The sequence below is a fragment of the Chrysemys picta genome, chromosome 4 (assembly GCF_011386835.1).
Source record: "Chrysemys picta bellii isolate R12L10 chromosome 4, ASM1138683v2, whole genome shotgun sequence".
Lineage (NCBI taxonomy): Eukaryota > Metazoa > Chordata > Testudines > Emydidae > Chrysemys > Chrysemys picta.
Genome location: NC_088794.1, coordinates 4,539,352 through 4,553,244, shown reverse-complemented (window position 1 = coordinate 4,553,244; position 13,893 = coordinate 4,539,352). Strand labels below are relative to the sequence as shown.

At 51.8% G+C, this 13,893-nt stretch overlaps 1 protein-coding gene across 7 annotated transcripts in view; it reads left to right on the top strand.

Annotated features, from left to right (window-relative positions):
• LOC101935803 (RING finger protein 112-like) overlaps positions 1–10,219 on the top strand; it is a 47,353-nt gene extending 37,134 nt beyond the window's left edge. For all 7 annotated transcript variants that reach the window (XM_065594175.1, XM_065594174.1, XM_065594177.1 and 4 more), the window contains 9 exons: positions 1,743–1,799; positions 2,122–2,208; positions 2,340–2,463; positions 3,121–3,314; positions 3,868–3,921; positions 4,536–4,628; positions 5,070–5,282; positions 7,079–7,147; positions 7,336–10,219. In XM_065594175.1, the coding sequence (XP_065450247.1) occupies positions 1,743–1,799; positions 2,122–2,208; positions 2,340–2,463; positions 3,121–3,314; positions 3,868–3,921; positions 4,536–4,628; positions 5,070–5,282; positions 7,079–7,147; positions 7,336–7,854 (1,410 nt within the window). In that variant the 3' untranslated portion in view covers positions 7,855–10,219. The remainder of the gene's footprint in view (positions 1–1,742; positions 1,800–2,121; positions 2,209–2,339; positions 2,464–3,120; positions 3,315–3,867; positions 3,922–4,535; positions 4,629–5,069; positions 5,283–7,078; positions 7,148–7,335) is intronic.
• Positions 10,220–13,893: the final 3,674 nt, after the last annotated feature.

Genomic DNA, 13,893 nt, shown 5'->3' with positions numbered 1-13,893 from the left:
GTGCCCCCATTCCCCCTTCCCATGTGCTAGGGCTCTATGTGCCCCCCATTCTCCCTGCTCAGCACCCAGATGATCATGCTACCCTCCTTCCCAGAGTGGTTGGCTCATTGGCTTCTGATGCTAGTCACCAGATCTAAATGGAAATTGGGGTTTTCTGTTTTTCCAATTTCCCTCTGAATCATTGGGGTTCTTCCCACAGCTGCCTAGCGCGTCCCCTGTAATTTGGGAATTGATCAGAGGTGGTCTCAAAAAGTTATCATGATACAGACAGACAAAGAGAAATGCCATTGAGTTGTGTGTTAGGCCTTTTACTTCACTTGGCCAATCTATAACATCTCTAATTGGTTATTATATATTCATTAATAGCTGCCAGTTATTGGTTATTTGATAGTCACTATTGGCTGTCAGCTGTTCATTATTTAGTACCGACCATTAGCTGTCAGTTGATTTGATAGTGACAATGGGGAAAATGGAAAATAAAAGTTTTGTTGACAAATGGAAAACTGAGAAAATCAGAATGTTTTCATGCAAATTTCCACTTTTAAAGAACAGCCAAATGTTGGCATTTCTTGGGTTTCTCTCTGCATGTTTTTAGTTTTTACCCGTTTCTCAGGTTTCGGTCTTCGACTTTCAATCTTCAGTTGTCAGTTCTTATTTATCGTGTTTTGGTCCATGGTTGTCGGTTTTGTGACTTTCGTTATCGCATTACATATTTCATTTATTGGGTTTCGTTCTTTGATTGTCAAATTTTAATCTTCTCATCGGTTTGGGGATGTTCCTTATCAGTTTTCTGCTTTTGTTTATTCATCACAAAATTTCAAGGTTTGTTTACTGGGCTTCACTTATTAGTGTCTCTGTTCTGATTATTGGCTTTTAATCTTCTTCAAAAAACTGGGGTATTTAAACATTTTTTTCAATTCTGCTATTAATTTATTGCTTCTTTTCACTATTAGTTTTCTGCCTTAGATTAATCATTTTCTAACTTTGACCTTGATGACTGGTTTTCATACTTCAAATACTGGTTTTCTGTTTTGTCTATTTGTTGACTTCATTTACTACTTTACTGGCTTTGATTACTGGACGTCTGCATTCAGTTGTTGGTTTTCTGATACTGATTACTGGTTTTCTGTCTTTGACTTTTGTTTTTTTGACTTTGATATCTGGTTTTCTGACATCCATTCCTGGCTTTGACTCTTTGACGATTGGTTATCTTGGCGCCAAATACTTGTTTTTTAATGGTTTTTAGATGTTGATTTCAGATCTTATTATAATTGCTGGTTTTCTGACATTAATTATTAGTTTGCTAATTTTGCTAAGTGATTGATTTCTTTCACTGCTTTTCTGGTTTCAGTAACTGGTTTTCTAATTTCAATGATTAATTTTCTACTTTTGATTATTTCTTTTTTTTACTTTGATTTTTGGCTTTCTGTGTCTTCGATGGCTGCTTTTCTAGAACCACCTATTGGTTTTTCTGAGTTCAATTATTGCTTTTATATCTGTGATTACTGGTGTTGAGTTATTGTGTTTGAAACTATGTTTCTCTCCTCATTTTATCTGTTTTCTCTCTTCAGTGATGAGTTTTCACTTAATGTTGTTCAGGTTTTGGCTAGTTTCAATGGCGTTATTTTCACTCGTTTATTTTGAGCCACCTATCTAGGTTGGTCACCTTTAGTCACCTGTTGGGGGGATGTTTTGCTCAAAACAGAAAACATTTCCTTTGTCTCTCTCTCTCTGCACCTCAGATCTTTGTTAATGTTGCAAATGAGGTTGGCGAGACCTGCAATCTGCTCCCAATTCAGGTGAGTCCTCATTTCCCACCTGCCGAGATGTAGCGGTACAATGCTGGTTCCCCTCCCATCACCCAATCTTATTCTTACCAGTCACTGCCTCTATTGCCAAAGCACCTCAGAAGCCCCGTCCTAGACCCAGACCCTGTTGTGCTAGGCGCTGGACAAACCCAGAGCAAACAGCCAGTCCCTGCCCCCATTTTTCTCCCTTCATGCCCATGTCATGCCCTGGGTCTCAGTGTCGGTGGCTGGGTTCGACGGCAGCCTCCAGCTCTGGTCTCCTCTCTGTGCCCCCAACCCCAGCGTGACCCTTCTCCTGTGCTCTCTGTTGCAGCGCCTGGACCTGTTGGTGCGAGATTGGCAGCTCTCTGGATCCTATGGCGCAGACGGGGGGCAGGAGTTTCTCGGAGAAAAATCACGGGTAATGAGCAGAGCCGGGCGCCACGTGTGTTCATGGGAACAGCAAACTCCGGCTTTGGGGCAAAGTTGAACGTTTCCATGGTGGGTCTGATTTCTCGCTAATGGCAGCAAATGTCGCTTTGACTCCCGCAGCACCTGGAGGCCTCCGCTGAGCAGCCCCTGGTGTTGGGAGCCCTGAGGGCGAGCGGCACCCAGTGCTACCTTCTGCCCCACCCTGGCACTCGGTTCACCAGGAGCAGTTCAGGGATGCCAGGCGGTAAGAGACCCTCATCTTCTCCCCTCTTGCCCCCTGCACTGCTCCTCCAGCCCCACCCCCGCCTGCACTGCCCCCACTCCCATCCCTGCCCCCATTCCCACTCCTCTTCCATGGCCCCATCCCTGCCCCAATCCCCTCCTCCTGCATTGCCCCACCCCATCCCTGCCCCCATCCCCACCCTCTCTCCTCTGCTGCCCCTTTCTCCCCCTCCTGCACTGCCCCTACCCCAAAATCCCAGTGACCGGCTCACCCCCTTGCCTTAGCATTGACTGTGCTGCCCACTGCACAGAGGTGCTCACTGGGTCACAGCATCTGTGCAGGAGGGGAGGGGACCTGAGGGGACACTGCTTTGCCCTGGGCTCCTGGGGGGAAGCTGCTGGTTCCCCCCTTTGAGGCCTTCAAGGCTCCCCCTGCATCACCCAGTGGAGACTGCTGACTCCCCCCCGCCCACTGCAGCTTCTCTAGCGCCCCCCCCACCCCCCACTGCTCCCCCGTTTTCCCCCAGGCAGTATGGGGGAAGAGTCCTAAGCAACTGTTGCCCAGAGATGGAATCACATTTCCTGTTTCACAAACGAGCTCCCACATCCCCCATTTAACTTGTGTCCTATCCCGGACATCTGGGTCCCTCCCGGATGCCTGGGTCCTTTCCCCCCGCAGACATGGACGAGGATTTCCGGCAGTGCCTGTGTGACTATGTCACCAGCGTGGTGCGCTCAGCAGGGACACACGTCCGGACGGACCGAGCCGGGGAGGTGCTGACGGGGGCTCAGCTGGCTGCCAGGATCAAGGTGGGAGAGTGGGGGCTGCTAAAGGGGGGGCCCTGGATGGGAGACAGCAAAAGGGGCCGCAAGGTGAGCGGAGACTCAGAAATGGGTGCCATGCTGCAGGGTGTGGGCTCAGCAGGGGGTGCCATGCAGGACGGGGTGGTCAGGTGGACCAGTGGGGGCGCTGGGCTGCAGGGAGTGGGGAGGGGGACACAGTAGGGGGCGCTGTGCTGCAGGGAGTGGGGAGGGGGACACAGTAGGGGGCGCTGTGCTGCAGGGAGTGGGGCGGGGGGCTCAGCAGGGGGCGCTGTGCTGCAGGGAGTGGGGCGGGGGGCTCAGCAAGGGGCGCTGGGCTGCAGGGAGTGGGGCGGGGGGCTCAGCAAGGGGCGCTGGGCTGCAGGGAGTGGGGAGGGGGGTACAGTAGGGGGCGCTGTGCTGGAGGAGCGGGGTGGGAGACACAGTAGGGGGCACTGTGCTGCAGGGAGTGGGGAGGGGGACACAGTAGGGGGCGCTGTGCTGGAGGAGTGGGGTGGGAGACACAGTAGGGGGCGCTGTGCTGGAGGGAGCGGGGTGGGGGGCTCGCCAAGGAGTGGGCTGAGCTGTCCCTGATCCCAGCTCCCCCGGGCGTTATTCCACACAGGACGTCTCCCAGTACTTGAAGACCAAACGCTACGACTTCTCCTCCCCCATGAAGGTACCAGGTCACCCCTCCCCCTGCCTCTCTCTTTCCAGCCTGGATATGGGGGGTGGGAGCTGGTTCTATTAACCCCGACCCCAGGTCCTCCTGCCATTGGCCAATCGCACTAGGTGAGGAGCAAGGCCGGCTCTTGGGGTTTTGCTGCCCCAAGCAAAAAAAAAAACCAACAAAAAAAGCCAGAGTGCTGCTGCCGAAGGTGCCGCCCGCAAAGGGCCGGAGTGCCGCCCCTTGAGAAGTGCCGCCCCAAGCACATGCTTGAGATGCTGGTGCCTGGAGCCGGCCCTGGCCAGGAGGGGGCACCACAACAACTCCCCCAAATCTCCTTATCGGGGCTCCTCAGCCCCCAAGAGATAAGGGGATCCCAGGGAGCACGGCGGGAGAACCAGCCCCTCCACTAGGGTAGCGACAATCTGGCCACGGTTGTGGGGTCGCTGGGGGGGCTGCCCCGTGGCTCAGGGGCAATGTGGGGGGTTGGAGGGCCAGTGGGGAGGTGACAGCAGTGAGCAGGGCCCAGGAGGAATGGGGAGGAGGTGGTGAGTGTGGGGAAGGGGGGCTCCCAGTTCAGAGATGGTCCCGTCCCAACCCCAGCCCTGTCCCCTCTCCCCCCACAGATGGCCGAGACGTTTGCAGAGATGAGACAGGAGCTAAACAGGAGAGCAATAGAAGCCTCCAGGAGGGAATATGAACAATTTGTGCAGGAGCAGGTGAGCGCAGAGGGGCTGCAGTTCGGGATTAAGGAACACCGCCAGAGCTGGGGGACCAGGGCTGGGCTAGCAGGGGGCTGAAGGTCGTGGTTAAGGGACACCGCCAGAGCTAGGGGGACCAGGGCTGGGTTAGCAGGGGCTGCAGTTCGGGATTAAGGAACACCGCCAGAGCTAGGGGGACCAGGGCTGGGCTAGCAGGGGGCTGAAGGTCGGGGTTAAGGGACACCGCCAGAGGAGAGGGGGAGCCCAGGACTGGGCTAGCAGGGGGCTGCAAGTCGGGAGTGAGGGGCACCGGCAGAACTAGGAGGCAGCAGGGCTGGGCTACCAGGGGGCTGCTCTTCAGGGTTGAAGGGGCTGCAGGTGTGTGAGGCGGTGGCGCCCCCTGTGGCTGGGTAACGCTACTGCCCGTCCTAATGGCTGATCTCTCCCCACTCCCGACAGGACCGCGACCACCAGAGCATGAGCAGCTGCCTGAGGGTGAAGCCTGCGGAGATGCAGCGATGCCTGGAGGGGAAACACCAGGAGCTGCTGGAGCTCTGCCGGGGGGAGCTGCTGGGCGAGGACCCCCAGAAACAGGCGGCCCTGGAGGAGCTGAAGCAGGAGCTGGACAGGCAGATGGACCAGTTCCTGTCGGACTACGAGCAGCGCTTTAATGTGAAGAAGGCCGTGGGGTTGGGCCTGGCTGTGGCGGGGGAGGGGACGTCCTGGGGAGCGGGGGTATCAGGACGGTGGTGTAGCTGTGGCTGTGATGGCGGTGGGGGGAGCAGTGGCCATTGGGGTGGGGCGGGGGGCTTTGGCCTGATCGGCGGGAGAGGCTGTGGGCAGGTGGGTGGGGCCGGGTGTGGACGGAAGGTGGCCTGGAGTACGACAGGCACCAATGCCCCTGGGCAGGGGATGAGGGGGAGAGCAGGGCAGTGTGACAGACCCAGACCAGTGGGGTACAGGAGTCTGGTAGAGGGCAAATATACTGGTCACTGGATGAGTAGTTTTCTGTTCCCTGAGTGACCAGAGCAGGGGCTGCACTAGAGTAATCAGGAACCTGCTAGAACCAGGTAAGGCAGGCAGGCTAATTAGGACACCTGGAGCCAATTAAGAAGAAGCTGCTAGAATCAATTAAGGCCGGCTAATCGGGGCACCTGGGTTTTAAAAAGGAGCTCAGTTCAGTTTGTGGTGAGAGTGTGAGGAGCTGAGAGAGAGAGGTGCAAGGAGCTGAGAGTGAGAGGGTGTGCTGCTGGAGGCCTGAGGAGCACAAATGTTATCAGACATCAGGAGGAAGGTCCTGTGGTGAGAATAAGGAAGGTGTTTGGAGGAGGCCATGGGGAAGTAGCCCAGGGAGTTGTAGCTGTCATGCAGCTGTTACAGGAGGCACTATAGACAGCTGCAGTCCACAGGGCCCTGGGCTGGAACCCGGAGTAGAGGGTGGGCCCGGGTTCCCCCAAAACCACCCAATTGACCTGGACTGTGGGTTCTCCCAGAGGGGAAGGTCTCTGGGCTGTTCCCCAACCCACATGGTGAATCTCTGAGACAAGAAAATCCGCCAATAAGCGCAGGACCCACCAAGATAGAAGAGGAACTTTGTCACAGCAGGGTGTTCAAATCAGGAGCCCCTGCTGCTGGGGGACACACAGTGGGAAGGAATCATCACACCCCATCAGCATTGGGAACCTCTGTATGTAAAGGGATGGATAGATAGATGAAAACAACTTACAACAGGCAGCTAGATTTCGAGAGGACACACGGATTGATTGATTTACAGCAGGGTCACTGAGATGAGAATCCAACCCTGACCCCATCGACGTCAGTCGATAAATAACCCTCCCCTGGCTCCTGTGCTCCGAGCTGCCCCCTGCATCCCTCAGTCACAAGTTTCATTGGTTTTCATTCTCAAAATGTGGGAGAAAAATTGATTCTCATATTTTGTGGGTTTTTTAAAATATTTTCTCCTCCCCTGATACAGTGTGTGTGTAGAGGGGACAATTTTGGGGTGTTTTCCCCTCATTTCCCCACTGATTTGAAAACAATACAAAGGGGTTAGGGAGGTTAGAAACCCCCAAATCCCAGTCCAACAGTTTTCAGTTCATTCTCACTCCAGGTCCACCCGCCATTGGCTAATTGCACTAGGCCAGGAGGGGGCACCACAACAGCTCCCCCAAATGTCCTAATCAGGGCTCACCACCCCCCAGCCCTCAAGAGATAAGTGGACCTTCAGGGACCCAGCCAGAGAACCAATCCCATCCACTGGGGTAGCAGCAATGTGGCCATGACCATGGGGTTGAGGGGCTGTCCCCTGGCTCTGGGGGAATGTGGGAGGTCGGCGGGGCAGTAGGGAGGTGACAGCAGCGAGCACGGTCCTGGAAGAATAGGGAGAAGGTAGTGAGTGTGGGGGAGGGGGCGCTCAGTTCATCGATGGTCCCGTACTAACCCCCGCCCTGTCCCCTCTTTCCCCACAGAAGATGGAGGAAAACAGGAGAGCAGTAGAAGACACCAGGAGAGAATATGAACAATATGTGCAGAAGCAAGTGAGTACAGAGGGGCTGTGGGTTGGGGATAAGGGGCACTGGCAGAACTGGGAGGAGCAGGGCTGGACTAGCAGGGGGCTGTGGGTCAGGTTTGAGGGGGCTGCGGGTGTGTGAGGCAGCGGCGCCCCCTGTTGCTGGGTAACGCTAATGCCCATCCATAATGGCCGATCCCTCCCCATTCCCGACAGGACCGTGAACATCAGAACATGAGCAGCTGCCTGAAGGTGACGCCCAAGAAAATGAAGCAATGCCTGGAAGAGAAACACCAGAAGCTGCTGGAGCGCTGCCGGGGGGAGCTGTGGGGCGAGGACCCCCAGAAACAGGCGGCCCTGGAGGAGCTGAAGCAGGAGCTGGACAAGCAGATGAACCAGTTCCTGCCGGCCTACGAGCAGCGCCGTAAAATGAAGGCCAAGTCGTTGGGCCTGTCCATTGGGGGGGTCGTCCTGGCAGTGGTCGGTGTGGCTGTCAGTGCGGGCATCGGGGTGGGTGTCGCGGCTGTGGTGGCGGTGGAGGGAGCAGTGGCCATTGGGGTTGGGGCGGGAGGATTTGGTGTGATCGGGGGGAGTGTGATGAGCTGGTTTGGGCGCCGGTTTGGACGGGAGGCGTCCCAGAATACAACAGGCACCAACACCCCAGGGCAGGGGGACGAGAGGGAGGGGGGGGACGGGTCTTCAGATCAGGAGCCTCTGCTGCGGGGGGACAGATAGTGGAGAGGAACCATCACCCCCCATCACGGGCAAGACTCTGTCCCAGCCCTGAGCACTGGGAACCTCTGTATGCAAAGCGATAGATAGATAGAGAGAGAGATAGATGAGAGGGGTGTATGGGGATAGATAGATAGATAGATATAAACAACTTACAACAGGTAGCTAGATTTCAAAAGGACACAGAGACTGATTCATTTACAGCGCAGTCACCAAGATCAGAATCTAGCCCTGACTCCATCTGTGTCAGTCGATAAATAACCCGGCCCCGGCTCCTGTGCTCTGAGCCGTCCCCTGCATCCCTCAACTGCAAGTTTTATTGGTTTTCATTTTCAGCAAGTGTGAGAAAAATAGTCTCATATTTTGTGTTTGTTTGGGGTTTTTTTTTTTCATTTTTTCCCCCACTTGAAAAAATACTTTCCCTCTCATTTCCCTACTGATTTGAAAACAATACAATGGGATGAGGGAGGTTAGAAAACTTCACAATCCCAATCCAACATTTTAAAATTTATTCTCCCAATGAAAGCTAAATTTTCCCACCAAAAAGTCACATCAAAAGTGACAGTTTTCCCACCAAAAATGTGTTATGTGAAGAAAATTCAGTTTTCGGAGAGAAAAAAATCTCAGCTGAAATATTTCCATCAGCTGGGAGGAGGGAGGATCGCAGCATCTGTGTCTTCATGAGGGGGAAAATGGGGCTGTTTGAATTCATGTGAACAGACCCATGTTACCATCCAAGTGAGGACAGGACAATTGTGCTTTTCACTCATGGTAGCTGGGGTGTGATGGCTGCTCTGTCTGCACACTGCCTGTCAAACGGGTCGCTCACACACCTTTTCCCCGAGCAGAGATCAGGCCGGAGGGTTAAAGGAAGAGAAACAGGAATCTCCTAGCAATGGTGTGTCCCATTCCCGCCCCCCATGAGCCAGCCAGTCCCCTGGCCTGGGGCTGGATTGGAGCCAGCGCCCCCTAGAGGGGAAAGGCCCCATGTCCCTGTCAGCCTGTCTTACAGTGGCTCAAGAGCGTGGGCACCAACCTCAGGGAAGATGGGTAAGAAACAGGGCGCAAACCCCAAACTGGCTGTGAGCCCCACACTTAGATTTCACCAACCCAGTATCAAGTGTGAACTCCTCGGGTGCTTTAACAGCCTTAACATGGAGTCCCAGACAGTCCCCTGAGGCACCCAAATCTGTCTGGTCACCCAGGTGCGGCTGCCTTTGTGATAGACAGTCCTTTACACCAGAGATCACAGCAATATTCAGGTAACTCCAGTCCTGGAAGATCAGTCACTGACCTCAGGTCAGTTGCACCTCGGAGCTCACACCACAGTCAACGCTTGTAGCCAATCCTGTAATAAACTGTCTCCAGATGTATTAAATAGGAGAGTTAGCTACAAAGTTAAAGCAGGTAACCATAGATACAAGTGACTTAGAGTCTTAAATTTCAGGAAGATGTGGGCAGGAAGATAGGGGCCCGGTTTGGATGGAAGACGGCCTGGAATGTGTAATGCCCCAGGGCAGGAGGAGGAGGGGGAGGAAAGGGGGGGAAGGGGGAGGGCAGGGCAGGGTGTTCGGATCAAGAGATCCTGCTGCAGGGGGCACATAGTGGGAAAGTGTGACGTTCTGTACCTTGGGGGAACACCCTACACTCCTATGTTCATCTTTATACAATGACTGTGTGGTATCCAATGTAAAGTTTGTCATGTTGGGTGTCTTCGGAAGGCTCATAATGCACTGAGCATTGTTGTTATAGTGATGTTACAGTAATTGTTACAGTGATGTTGTAGTGAGGTTATAGGCTGTAATTTCATGTATATAGTTAGGCTGAAAATGTATCCTCATGGCTTAAAGCAAGCCCAGGCAAAAACTCCCCAAGAGCAGAGAGGCAGTTCACACCTCATCAGGGCGTGTATGGGACAAACCCAGCCCAGCCTCACAGGAACAAAGGACACTGGTTTAGGCAGCAACAAAAGAATCTGTTAGTCCCTGGAGGGAGTCACCCCCCCTTTCTTTGGGCAGTTTGGGCCTGCGATGAGGTAATGCTCACCTGACTCTGAAGGGGGGGGGCAAAACCAAGAGGAAAGAAAGGACATGATAAAAGGGAGAGATACTTTGCCAGGTTCTCTCTCTTCCACCTACATCTACAGACACCACCACCACCGAGCGACTGAACCACTGATTAAAGGGGAGAGCCTGGCTGAAGAGCCAGCCTGTGGTGAGAAGCATCTAAGTTTTAAGGGCACTGAAAGTGCTAAGATCAGCTTAGAATGCGTTTTGCTTTTATTTCATTTAACCAAATCTGACTTGTGCTTTGACTTATAATTACTTAAATCTACCTTTATAGCTAATAAATCTGTTTGTTTATTCTACCTGAAGCAGTGTGTTTGGTTTGAAACGTGTCAGTGACTCCCCTTGGGAGAACAAGCCTGGTGCATATCAATTTCTTTGTTAAATTGATGAACTCATATAAGTTTGCAGCATCCAGTGGGCATAACTGGACACTGCATGACGGGGTTCCTAGGGTTGTGTCTGGGACCGGAGATATTGGCTAGTGTCATTCAGTTGCAAGTAGATGGGAGAAGTTGACATGCCAGAGGCTGTGTGTGAACAACCCAGGAGTGGGGGTCTCACACCAGAGCAGGGTCAGGCTGGCTCCCAGAGTCAAGCATTGGAGTGACCTAGCAGATCACCGGTCCAGATAACACCAGAGGGGAACGTCACAGAAAGAACCATCACCCCCTACCCCCACCCCGAGCAAGGGTCTGCCCCAGCCATGAGCCCTGGGAACAACTGTATGCAAGGAGATAGATAGATAGATAGATAGATAGATAGATAGATAGATAGAGGGGGTGGATGGGGATAGATAGATAGATAGATAGATAGATAGATAGATAGATAGATAGATAGATAGAGGGGGTGGATGGGGATAGATAGATAGATAGATAGATAGATAGATAGATAGATAGATAGATAGATAGATAGATAGATAGATAGAGGGGGTGGATGGGGATAGATAGATAGATAGATAAATAGATATGTAAGCAGAGTCAGGATGAGCTCTACCCTGACATCTGGTGGTGAATTATGGTAAGTGTGGAAAAGAACTCCAGGGGCTGATCTTTTTTGCATAGGCACACCCACCCGCCTGGCATGAAACAACAGCAACTGATAGCGGTTACTTTGGATGGGGTGGAATCCCCAGTTTCTCTGTTATTGGGGCAGGAAGAATAAAGTGTTGTTACCCTGATTCTGTGAATCAAGGACAATGAAACTGTTTTATGACAGAGGGCCTCACCATTACCTAAGTAACACTTGCTAGACAAGGGACATGGGTTCCACAGCCCAGCAAATTGAGAGAGAATGGGGACAGGTATTTGTATCTGATAGTATGGGCCCACCTTTGAGGGCCTGAAACACCAATTGTACCACCTTCTCTTCCCCCTCCCCACTGTTGAATATCAGAGCTTTGATTCCTTTAGGAGTTTAGTTACAGGCTGCTGAGCTGAATTCACTTTGGGCCAATGGTGCATCAGCACTGGGGCTCCCCTACTATGAACTGAAATCACAAAAGAGCTAAAGTTACTAAGAGCTGAGATCACTGAGGCTGTGTTAACTAGTGGGGGAGCCTGAAGCTATATTGCCAAGAGGCTGGCGGAGCAGCGAGTGGCCCAAGGAATGGAGAGCGGAGCCGTTTGTGGGGATGGCTGGAGCGGCTCACAGGTCGCTGAGTGGAGCAGTTCATAGAGCAGAGCAGTTTGTGGGATGGCAGGAAGTGGACTGGCTCATGGTGAAGGCGGCGGCGGAACCCCACGGAGTGACGGCCGGTCAGCCTTGGATCACGTAAGGTGCCCCTTAACACCCTGCGTGCCCCCCTTTTACTCTGGGGCTGCACTGACCAGGGACAGAGACTTTTGGGGTTGTTGGACTTTTGGGACTTTGGGTAGTTGCTGGACCCAAGAGACTTTGGGGGTGTGGGACTCTGGGTGATTTTTGGGTTGCTGGATTCAAGAACCAAAGGGAAAGGACACGGCCCAATTTGCTGGGGTGGGTCTTTTGCTCATGGTTTGTGTCAGGAATCCTGTTTGTGGTGTTTTTCCAATTTAATGCTGATGTCGTTTACCTCATGTTATTAAACATTTTCTGCTACACTCAGACTCCGTGCTTGCGAGAGGGGAAGTATTGCCTCTTAGAGGCGCCCAGGGGGTGGTATGTAATTGTCCCAGGTCACTGGGTGGGGGCTCAAGCCGGTTTTGCATTGCGTTATTGAAACGGAACCCTTAGATACAGAACCCGGCCCTTGTTGCTGCCAACTTAGATGGGCAGAAGGGTTACAGATAGATAGATAGATAGATGGGGTGTATTGGGATGGATAGATAGAGGGGGTGGATGGGGATAGATAGATAGATAGATAGAGGGGGTGGATGGGAATAGATAGATAGAGGGGTGGATGGAGATAGATAGATGATGAGGTGTGTGGGGATAGATAGATAGAGGGGGTGTGTGGGGATAGATAGATAGATAGATAGACGGGGTGGATGGGGATAGATAGATAGATAGATAGATAGATGATGAGGTGTGTGGGGATAGATAGATAGAGGGGGGTGTGGGGATAGATAGATAGATAGATAGATGATGAGGTGTGTGGGGATAGATAGAGGGGGGGTGTGGGGATAGATAGATAGATAGATAGATAGATAGATAGACGGGGTGGATGGGGATAGATAGATAGATAGATAGATAGATAGATAGATAGATAGATAGATAGAGGGGGTGGATGGGGATAGATAGAAAACTCACAACAGGGAGCTAGATTTCGAAAGGACACACAGATTGATTGATTTACAGCAGAGTCACTGAGATCAGAATCCAGCTCTGCCCTGGCTCCTGTGCTCCAAGCCGCCCCCTGCATCCCTCCGTCACAAAGTTCATTGGTTTTCATTTTCAGAAACTGGGGGGGTGGGGCAGATTTTCCTATTTTTGGGGGTTTCTTACATGAGCTTTCTCAGGAAGTGCCGCAGCCTAGGCAAGTCTCCCCAGGCGTGGGAAGTCCAGTCCTCTGATTTCCAAGAGATCCCTCAGCCCGAGCTTCCTGTTTCTTACCTTCCTGAGCCTCAGCTTAGACAGGACGGTTTTCACGGCTTCTCTTCCCCCTGCAGATAGACAGGAAGGCCCAGGCGCCATCTCCGTGGGTGCTTCAGGGCTGGAACACCCAGGGGAAAAAATTAGCGGGTGCATAGCACCCACAGGCAATACTCTTGTGATGTTATTTCACTAGTTCTCCTGTTGTCATCGGCTTTGTCTGGACTAGCATTTGTCCTCCTGTTGTAATTGATTGCCAAGTGCTTGTTAAGTGACTGTAAATGCTAATCTAGACGCAAACATTTGCAAAGTATCAGGACATGGGGGCTCAGCCTCTGGCAAACCACAAAACTTTGTGCCCCAGAACAAACATTTGTGGAGAGCCTCAGTTATCAATACAATTAGCATTTACAATCAGTTAGCTCAAATTATAACAGGACCATCAACTCTAGTGTAGACAAAGACAAAGGATGAGTCCCCCGGGCTAGACAGGACCTGGATTTTTAATATGAAAAGAGGTAACACGTGTATCTTCCCTCCCCAAAACAAACAAACAAAAAAACCCACCTCAGCCCCCAAATCTTCCTGCCTTCTTTACACATCAGAAGAAAATCAAACAAAGGCCCAGTCTCCGTTATTGCCCCTTTACAGATTTTAAAACTTAAAAATGAAATTATCCTTTACATTCCTAATTCCCTCTGTGGTGCTGAAAGTCTGGATTTGAGTGTTAAAATTTGTCCTTTTCAACTGTTGCAAGTACATATAGAACAGAGCGCTGGGAGCACGACAGAATCGGTTCGGGTAAGAGAATGCTGATTAGGGGAAAGAGGCCTCAAAAAAATCTTGTCTTGAAAATAACCACAGGTTTAGTAATCAAGATTTTGGAGGCTGTTTAAGTGAGATACAATCCCACTAAAATAATCATGTAACATCCAAATTTTACATTTCTTATAACTCTTTTTTT